The sequence below is a fragment of the Zea mays genome, chromosome 10, assembly GCF_902167145.1.
Source record: "Zea mays cultivar B73 chromosome 10, Zm-B73-REFERENCE-NAM-5.0, whole genome shotgun sequence".
Lineage (NCBI taxonomy): Eukaryota > Viridiplantae > Streptophyta > Magnoliopsida > Poales > Poaceae > Zea > Zea mays.
Genome location: NC_050105.1, coordinates 85,197,384 through 85,207,661, shown reverse-complemented (window position 1 = coordinate 85,207,661; position 10,278 = coordinate 85,197,384). Strand labels below are relative to the sequence as shown.

The 10,278-nt window shown below is 43.7% G+C and overlaps 1 protein-coding gene across 4 annotated transcripts; it reads right to left on the bottom strand.

Moving 5' to 3' along the window:
- Positions 1 to 2,920: 2,920 nt before the first annotated feature.
- Positions 2,921 to 7,078, bottom strand: LOC103641319 (calcium/calmodulin-regulated receptor-like kinase 1). Of its 4 annotated transcripts, XM_020545925.3 has the most exons (11): positions 6,766 to 7,022; positions 6,415 to 6,537; positions 6,210 to 6,319; positions 5,984 to 6,088; positions 5,437 to 5,861; positions 4,537 to 4,690; positions 4,246 to 4,372; positions 4,056 to 4,141; positions 3,890 to 3,961; positions 3,589 to 3,801; positions 2,921 to 3,460 (listed from the first exon to the last, which is right to left on the bottom strand). In XM_020545925.3, exons 5-11 carry the CDS (start codon positions 5,757 to 5,759, stop codon positions 3,086 to 3,088), a joined length of 1,350 nt encoding a protein of 449 aa, XP_020401514.1. In that variant the 5' UTR covers positions 5,760 to 5,861; positions 5,984 to 6,088; positions 6,210 to 6,319; positions 6,415 to 6,537; positions 6,766 to 7,022; the 3' UTR covers positions 2,921 to 3,085. The 4 variants fall into 4 exon arrangements, with proteins under 4 accessions (XP_020401514.1, XP_008662893.1, XP_008662892.1 ...); XM_008664671.4 differs by lacking the exons at positions 5,984 to 6,088; positions 6,210 to 6,319; XM_008664670.4 differs by lacking the exons at positions 5,984 to 6,088; positions 6,210 to 6,319; positions 6,415 to 6,537 and having other exon boundaries at positions 6,766 to 7,078.
- Positions 7,079 to 10,278: the final 3,200 nt, after the last annotated feature.

The following is a 10,278-nucleotide window of genomic DNA, read 5'->3' as shown; positions in this document are numbered from 1 at the left end:
CCGCTTGCTCCCTCCCGCGTGGACGTTTGTAACCCCCTACTGCAAGCGCACCCGACCTGGGCGCGAGACAAACACGAAGGCCGCGGGATTCCACCTCTCACGCCCGTCTCCCTCCGGCTGCCTCCCCCCTTCGCGCTCCGTCTCGCGCCGACCCATCTGGGCTGGGGCACGCGGCGACAATTTACTCGTCGGTCCAGGGACCCCCGGGTTTCGAAACACCGACACATAGCATTTAAGAGGATTGAGTTTCATGGGATGAAATTAGTTTCATGGGGATGAAACCATGTTAACTTATTTCCAAGGTCTTGGAAACTGTGTGAAACCTCCATTGAGAGTGATTTGTTTCATCTTCATATATTTTACTACCTTCTATTGGACATTGAGTTGAAACATTTAATTGATATGTTAGCCTATAAAATAGTGAAGTGAAATATTACATTAAGAGACATTGTTTCGTTCATAGTTTTATAGCGCTTTTGATGATGTGGCAACGTTGGAAAGCGTGCTACGAAATTCCCATTGAGAATAGCCTTAAACATAGCCTTCCAAACGGAGGCATGGGCCCATGACAACGATCTTATTTTTTTTTCCACAACAAAAACATGGATACCACCCCTTTGCCTTCATCTGGTGGTGTGTGGCGGCTAGCTAGTGGATAGCGGCTGGAGCACGGGCCAAACAAACAGTCAAACACTGATGCTCGGAAGGACAAATTGATAGAAGTTAACGAAGTATTACAAGCTAAAGTCATTGTCTAAAGTGACGTCTATATCTTTTTCTTAAATATTATAATAATAATAATAATAATAATAATAATAATAATAATAATAATAATAATAATAATAATAATAATAATAATAATAATAATAATAATAATAATAACAACAACAACACGGTAGCAAGCAACGTAGCGTCGTCGTCTATTATTAATTATCCATGAACAAATTCGCATGTGCATACTTGTCTACGTTTGAGCACTTTAGAGCAAGTTTAATAATAGAGCTTATTGTTGGCTCTAACTCTTTACCATGTCATTTATAGCCAACAATAAACACACTCATATAATAACACTGACTCTAAGGTTGGCTCTTAGATGAATCTATTGTCTTTTTTTTTCATCCTTTTGTTTTGAAGCACATGTATCACCTAGCCCTTACATAAGAGCTAACTCTCTCTATTTTTTTATGTCTCTATCTTCCACATAAGCAAAAATGCCATATAAGTAGGCTTATAGCCCATTATTGTACTTGCTCTTAGAACGTTGAACGTATACTTCTGGCATGCAGCGCTGAACCCGCGTAGGATCCATAAGAACATGCGTCGTCATCAGCTCTGGTAGACACATGTATAGTCAAACTACTAACTAAGGGGGTGTTTGTTTGAGATTATAATCTATCCAGATTATATAATCTAACAACTTTTGAACTAAGAGTTAGTTCAAAAATTATTGGATTATATAATTTAGGTGGATTATAATCTCAAACAAACACCCCCTAACTCAGCTAGAGTCTATCTCACGATAAGTTTATACTACCTTCTTTCATTAAATATATGACATTGTTCATGTACAGCTGAATGGTCCCTGGTTTGTGTAACTGACGGCTGCTGGTGCTATTGGTGACGTGCCTGCATGTGCCTGGTACTTTTCCTGCTGCAGACCAAGAAGGTGTCGCTTCGTTCTCTTCATCCAGTTCGACAAGCCGGGTTGCGGCTGCTAGGATGGCAACGGGCTTCCTTATCCTTGTTCCGGTGGGGACAAAAATTCCTGAGATTTTTTCTCCTATCCTCGTCCGAGAATTTACGAAGAATTTATCCCCACCAAGAATTCGTCCCTGTTAGAATATGTAATATTTAGAGACAAATCTAACTTAATTGTATCAAATCATGTAAATTGAGTAAACAAGATTTAAAATTATTAGAGATATCTACTTTAAATTTTAGTTTGCTATTTTATAACATGTTATGTTCTAAGTCTTTAATATAATTTTAACATGTTAATGAACTAAATTAGATCAATAGAAGTTCGTGGGACGGTTATGCGGGGAACGGACGAGAGATGGTTCCCTGTTCCCTGTCCCAGCGAATCCAATAGAGACTAAGCACCTATTTGGAAGAGCTTTATTTCAAAAACTTTAGCTTTGGTTTTCTAGTTTCACCATAAAATCTTTGGATAGGTATTAAATCCAGTTGCTGGATAGGTATTCAATCCAGTCGCACCAATCCAAAGAGCTGCACTGAATACCTGCCGTCTAAACATCATTTATCCGGTTGCTGGATTTACTGGACCCACCAGTCAGACACAAGAACCTCCAAATGCTTCGATTTTTTATGGGCCCGTCCTGTGAGCTGCCAAATTCAAAATCATTTCAAAGTAAACTGAACTGAACTATTAGCACGTATTAGTAATTTTAAATTAAAGTTTGTGCGCCTGCTGATCTCCTTCCTCCGTACGTAGGGCTATCTTCAGCAGCTTACTCGTCTGCATCTCTTATTTCAAACTACGCTATGTTAACAAACAGACCCCTTTGAAACACAGGAATATGAAAAATATAGGAATAGGAAAAACACTAGATTAGAGTTGGCTATAAATTACAGTCCTACAAGAATTGTCTTTCGACGCTATGCAGGAATCTGAGTAGAGAGATAGGAGCAATAGAAAGTTTTTCAAAGGTTGGACCTCTTGTTATTTTCCTCCAAAACTTGTGTAGAGGAAAGCAATCTATATGAATTTCAAAGGAATCAATGGGATGAAATCCTAGGTTACAAAGGCTCATGTAGAAAATTTTCCTATATAGAATAAATCCTTAAAAAATTCTTCATATTTTTTCTTTATTTCAAAGGAGTCTATAGTGCAAAACAACTTTTTACACTGTGATGTATATGCGCCATGCATGCATAAGCTGAAAAAGGCAATGACAAATGACATGGTAACAATCAGCTTGTGTATATCAACAAAAGTAGTCACAACTCACAATGCACTCTATACAACACACTTACAATTGACTAGGCACCACCACAAGTTACACCCACCCTCACTGCTCAAAACTGCATCTCTAGGCAACAAAAACAAAAGAATCCGTCAGGCTCAGACATCTGGTAGATCAGAGACGCTGCCGACCGACTCCTCTCTCTGAAGAAGGCCAGAGAACGACGACCGGCCTGCCTCGGACCCCTCCTCCGCCTCCAGGTCGACGGCGGACTCGTCGCCCGCGGCGGCACTGCTGGCCTGCGGCGGGTGGTGCTGCTGCTTCCTGCCGCGGCCGCGGCCGCGCCTCGCCACGCGGGCCAGGGCCTGCACGACGTCCCGCATCGCGGGGCGCTTGCGGGACGCGCGGCTGACGCAGCGGTAGGCCACGGCGGCGACGTCGTTGAGCTCGTCCGCGTCGAACGCGCCTCCTAGCCGCGCGTCCGCGATCTCCTCCCACCCGGTCCTCCTCCCGTCGTCGGCGTTGATGGCGGCCTGCGCGCGATAGATAAGATGCAGTGTGGTCAGCTAGTGTCCCCTCGAGCCGAACGGGAAGCCTGTCGACAACAACAGCAAGGGGTTGTTATTGTCGTTGTCGTCAGGGCGCGCGGCGGGCGGCTTACGAGCTCGGCGTACTCCATGAGGCCCTGCTGTGGGTTCCTGCCGGCGATCAGCTCGAACAGCAGGACGCCGTAGCTGTACACGTCGCTCTTCTTGGTGAACGACCGCGTGGACACGTACTCCGGGTCGAGGTACCCGTAGGTTCCCCGTATGTTGTTGGCGGCGCCGTCGCCGCGAGTGACCATCTCCTCTCTCGACAACCCGAAGTCGGCGACCTGGCCATGCACACAGAGCCGCCGTCGAGTTTCAGGAAATTAAAGATAAAGAGAGAGATGGTGATCAACGTACGTACGTACGACGTACCCTAGCATGCATCGCCTGGTCCAGCAGAATGTTGGGGGATTTGATGTCGCGGTGGACTACCGGAGGAACAGCCTGCGTGTAAGTAAAAAAAAAAAAACAGATCAATTAAGCACAATGCGCCAGCATGCCATGAACTCTGCGTCACAAGAGCCTACTGCGTGCCTACCCCGTCGTGCAGGTACTCCAGACCCCGAGCGACATCCAGAGCGATGCTTACTCTCAAGTCCCACTTTAGTGGCGCACTGTCTTCGCCTGATCGAGCCACAGAAAAGAATGTTCAGCTAGCTATAAAAAACAAGGAGTTCACTTGTTGAAACAAACGAAGTTTTTGCATAAAAGAAAATCAAAATACATGCCGTATAAGTGTGACGCAAGGCTCCCGTTCGGCATGTACGCGTACAGTAGCATATGCTGCCCTTTGTCGGCGCAGTAGCCGACCAAATTCACCAGGTTCCTGTGGTGCAGTCGCCCAAGGAGTAAGACCTGAAGCCAAGAATTAATTAATCAGCACTAAGCATGCCAGATTTTCTTTCTTTTTTCTTTCCTTTCCTTCTAGCTAGTGAGGTGGTCTAGGTCTAAATCAAACGATATATATACAGGCGTCAGGCGTATATGTATATTTAAATGCTAGCTAGCTTATTAATTACCTCGTTTTGGAACTCCTTTTCACCTTGCCTGGAATTGTTCGACAGCACTTTGACAGCCAGTACCTCGCCAGAAGACATGTCTGCTTTGTAGACAGGGCCGAAGGCTCCTTGGCCTAACAATGTTGTGAAATTGCTTGTAGCTTTCTGTAGCTCCCTAGAGATTATGAGACAGAATCATGGAGCTCAGCAAGAGCATGTACGGTTCTAAGCCAACCATTAGAAGGGCCGCAAGGATTTGATTATATCTGAGCGGTCGACGGTTATGTAAGATGCATTATGTCCAAGCAACTGAGATTTGTAGCAGGAATATTCAAATGAATGAATGTGTATTCTATTTTTTTTGGAATAAAAATACATTAATAATACTTTTGAAAACAAAAAAAGAAACACTATATATACTTAATACTCACAAGTCACAACCTAATGAATGAAGTTATATCACAAGTCAAAAGGTTGTAATTTTGGTTCCTACCACCTGAAGTTTGATTCATCCGAACATGCAGATGTGGCTGAATGCTTTGGTCAACACAGAAGCACATGCCTTCCATGTATACAGTTCAAACCAAATTGGATTTCACCTCGTGAGATCTCTACGTCCACATGTTTGTGCTACTTTGACATTTAACATCCTTTTTATTTAAGTTCTTATGACAGATGTTCCCATCTACCCTTCACTCTTGTTTAACTAGAGTCTAGAGACAAGCCTGTTCATTCCTCACATCAAACATTCTGATGGAAACCACTTCCATGAAGTCATCCTCGAACGTTTCAGCAGCAATATATTAAGTGGATTTAAACAAAGGATGCAGTAACTAACCGACTTATCTATCACGCAACAAAACCGATCATTTGCTAAACAAATTAGTCAAAAAAACAACAACAAGAATTCACGAAACATACTTGTACGCATATCTGGGTACCCCAGAAGCAGAGATCACGCTCTTTCTACCTGGCCCTTGGATCCACAGAGAACTCCCACGCTCTTCGAGCTCCCGCGGAGTCGGAGACTCCTGCCCCGTGGTCGAGTTCGAGAGCATGGCGCAGGCGTTAACGCCATTGGTGCGGATGGGGACAGTCGACGCCCTCCTCGAGCTGCTGCTCCTTATCTGCGTCTGGGAACGCCGACGCCGCCTCAGGCACAGCAGCGTCCCGAGAGCCAGCAGCACGCCTATGACCACCCCGACCGTGGTCCCGATGATCAGGCCTTCGGACACTCCTTTCATTCTCCCCCGCACTCAGCCGACAGACCCTGGCACTAGGGACGCTGCTGCTTCCACCTCATGGACGCTCCACCCAGGAAGAAGAGCGCGCGACGGCTATATGTCCTGCCAAGAAGTGCAATGAACAGAAGTAAGTTGGAATTGTCAGAACATGTGGCTCTGTTCGTTAGTGAGAATCTGCAAGTTAAACCAATATTCGATATAGATAAAAAAAAGCGAAGAGTTACAGCAATATTTAGTCAAACTTTGCCGTCTCAGCTCATATCACATCAAGAAGTGAAAAACGGTGACCACGGCGATGGGACGCGTCACATACAAAACCACAGCTGGACCTGGACAGGACAGAGACGAGTTGGATATATTTGGTGAACAGAACATCCGAACTGAGGCATCGCTTTCCTCATTCGTCAAACCTTTAAGGGAGGGAGGGAGGGACAGGAGGCAGTTGTTTACTTGTTTTTTTTTTCAGATGAACCACCTCGTAGACTCTAACGCCACCAATCCAAAAGTATCAATCGGAGTTCCTGGACTCTCTACTAGCGCATCAAAAATCTCCATCGTCCCTTAATCGCGAGAGTTACACGCACGTCAAAATTGCTTCCTTTATTACAATGAGCTTTCGATCGACTGGAAAGGCCAGCGGAGGAGATGAACTTACATTAAAAACAAAATTACTCCCTTTGCGCTTGTCTCCACAAACACTAATAAAACCGCCAACGCCAAATATAAGGTGCCCCCTTTCCCCTCCTCTGACACTTAAGCACCATCACAACACGATAATCTGAGCAAAAAAAGGGGACGAAAAGAGGAGTGATTGGGAGACAATCGGAAGCTGAAGCAAGGAACAGATCCTAAACCCACAGATATAGCAAGGTAGAGAGCGGTCTAGCAGCTAGACTAGACAGACCGGAGAGGAGATTTTCCTCGAGCTGAGGAACGAACAAGGAACGGCAGATCAGAGCCGAACCCGGACAAGAAACGCAGGAGCGAAGCAAGGCTTACGGCTTACCCAAATGCGGCCGGAGAAGACGGGACCCATGGGGCCGGCGGGCGAATCCGGGCTCGTCGTCGGGATCAGCGGCCGCAGCGGATCCCGATTTCACGGCTCGTGGCCAGGAATGCGGATGGAGGGGAGCGGCGGGATCGGTGGACGGAGGGGAGGCCTCGGCGCTCAGGCTTCACGTGGGTTTCGAGAGAGAGAGAGAGAGAGAGAGAGAGAGAGAGAGAGAGAGAGAGGCGAGGGAAAGACGACGACCTCGACTTTTGGCAGGGGAGTGTAACTTCCTGTTAAGAATAAAGCTACCAAACATGACGGAGAAACAAACGAAAAAGAACAGAAGTTCGGAAAGAAAAACCAGGAAGGAGAACCAAGGGTATTTTCGTAAATGCAGTGCACATCTCCTTCCGTAAAATTATGCATTAACAAGGATTTGAATAATGATTGTGACTCTAAATATATTCACGTCCACCTAACAAACAGAACATATATATTTTTATGTTTTATACTCTATAATCAAGTATAATATAAATATTTTTTTTATAAAAAGTAGGGAACATTAAATCTAGACGTGTCCAATCTAGCCTATCATGCCACATCTAAGATTCAGACATAGCACGACGATCGTGACAGACCGGGTTACAGGCCACTTAGCAGGGCAGATCTATTTGGACATGTATACTCATATACTAGTGATACGCCCGCACATGTAAGCAAATGACGCGAGAAAGCCGATGTCCCATGCAGACGAGGCTGTCAGGTGTCAACGGAGCAGAGTTGTCTGATCATCGATTGAGGTACATGAGTTTCGATTTGGTAAATTTAGGATTAGTTATGTTCGATTCGAGATTGTAGTTGTTTGACTGAGAAGGAGAGGGGAGGAGCGTCGGCACATGCACCTGTCGTGGCGCCGCTGCCCGCCACTACTGTGAGGCATGAAGTCGCGATGGCACGAGAAGGACCCCACTACCACCACCATCGCAAGTCGGTCGAGACCTTTCGGCTGCTTACTCTGGTGGCAGCAAAGCAGAGAGGGGAGGAAGAGGTAGTGGTGGTGGGTAGGGTTCGATACCCGCCCGAGCCTCTTCAGACGACGCGAGGGCTGAAATTGTAGGTTTTTACTTGGCATATGACATGTTTTTATGTAAGTTACATGATAGACGCGTTGAGATCGGACATGACGACCAGTTTAAATATAGCATAAACCATCATAAAATGATTGAAACATATTAATTATGCATAAATAATGGGCGGAAACAAAACCTTTTTCCTTCGACAAAAGATCGAAATATTTCTTTGAGTCCTTATTTAGTGCGTACTCTAGGGTCATAAATTAAATGGTGCTCGATATTTAGTTAGGCTAAAGTCAGTTGATGCTGAAAATGTATCGAAGCAGCAACCCACTGAAGAAAGCACGGAGCGACCTTTCCGGCTTCGAGGCGTGCGCTCGGCGCTGCAACTAAAAATTAACCAAACTGCTCCCCCCTCCTTCCTTCTTCCCCTGCCCGAGGCATAGGGATGGCAGTGGGTATAGTATCCACTGGGCATATGAAGTCATACTCATACCCACTAAGAAAAAATTAGCTCATACTCATACCCACTACCTATCATGAGTACAAAATTACGCCATACCCATACCCACCATGGGTAGCGGGTACCCATCAGGTACTCATACCCATTAACATTACAATAGACATGATCATTTGAATCGCAAAAATAAGTACCAGCATAACAAATGTATCGAACCCAACATAATTTTATCATAGGTTCAACAATATTCAACATTAAATGACAATATCATGCCTTCAAATCACACAAAACATAACATTGATTCTACAAAACCGTGGATAAAACATAGCATTCATTTTATATGAGACATATAAATCCGGACCCACGTGTAATATATTAGCGGGTTCCCCATCGGGTAGCGGGTATGGGGCAACAGAGAACATATCCACGCCCACCATACCCGATGGACATAACAAATGACCCAATAAAATACCCATGGATATCAAAATCCGTCATACCCGTGCCCTAATAGGATTTTTACCTATCGGGTTTCGGGTACCCATTGTCATCCCTACCCAGGCACCAGGAGTCCAGAATGGATAAATTGAATGGGTGAAACGCAACGGAAGCTTCCTGACGTACGGGGGGTGCCGATATATTTGTACAACCTATATTAATGCATCTTAGTACATATAGTACAATAAATGTTCCCGTGAACACTAGTAAATAGCTACGCTTCTTGTGCTGAGAAACTTATTCGTTAACAATACAAGGTGATAAATTTATCCATCTTAAGGCATACAGTACGTAATAGGGATTTTCAGAGCCTATTTATTTGGATATTCTATTATTTACCTTAATATACATGAATTGAGGTGGATTGGGATGTAAGTTAAACTAACTTAATTTCAATTCATATATTGGGACAAATAATAAAACACCCAAACAAAGCCGTAAAGGTAGAATGTGTGTCCCGAGTTCATAGAACAAATGTGTACATAAAAGATCGTCTTCTTCCTACTACTATGGTCTGCGAAAAGGTACCGTACAAGCTTACTTATTTAACAACTTATTTTGGGACAAAGCAAGTGCATGTTACTTTTCTTATAAATAAATATAAATGCCTAGCTAATGATGTGCAATACCACCCAGGGCTTGTTCGGTTATTTTCAATCCATATGGATTGAAGGGGATTGATACGGATTGAGAGAGATTTTGACTTACTAGGGATTGAAACCCACTCAATCTCCCTCAATCCATATGGATTTGAGTAGAACCGAACAAGGCCCCAGTGTGCACATACCATTAATTAGCATTAGGTCATCATAATCTAATTCAAAGGATTTAGTGAGTGTTGAGTGTTTGGAACGCTCCACAAACTATGTTGTCGAGTGGTTCTATGATAATAATAATAATAATAAAGTGTAGAGTACATCTTAGATGGTCTCACACTCTCACAAAGTCACAACTCCACTTTTTTTTTTCTTCTAGAATAGAGTAACCTTAATTTGGGTAAAGGTAAACCTCCTGCAAAAATGTATAAAACCTTGCTTTCTGGCTTCGAGACGCGCGCTCGGCACTAATGGAATGGCCGGCCTTATCAACTGTCAACGCGCTAGTCGCTCCGTACCCAAACAACACTAGAATTTCAAATTTGAATCGAATCGATTTTTTTTGTTTCCTTAAGTTTATTAAACTTTTATTATGGATATTATGCTGGCTGTGTCAGGAATGGATCATATATAGGACGCATTACACTAGATGATATATCATGTATGGACGATCTGATTTCTAGTGTACTTTTTTAACATCATATGGATCAGTATGTTTTATGTAAGATTTGGTCACAAACTTTAAATCGTCCATGCAGAGTGTGTTTGCTTTTTATGGACTAATTTTTAGTCAATGTATTTTATTCCATTTTAGTCTTTAAATTATTAAATTACTTAAACTAGAACTCAATTTCTATATTTGATAATTTAGAGACTAAAACGGAATAAAATAGCCTTACAAACC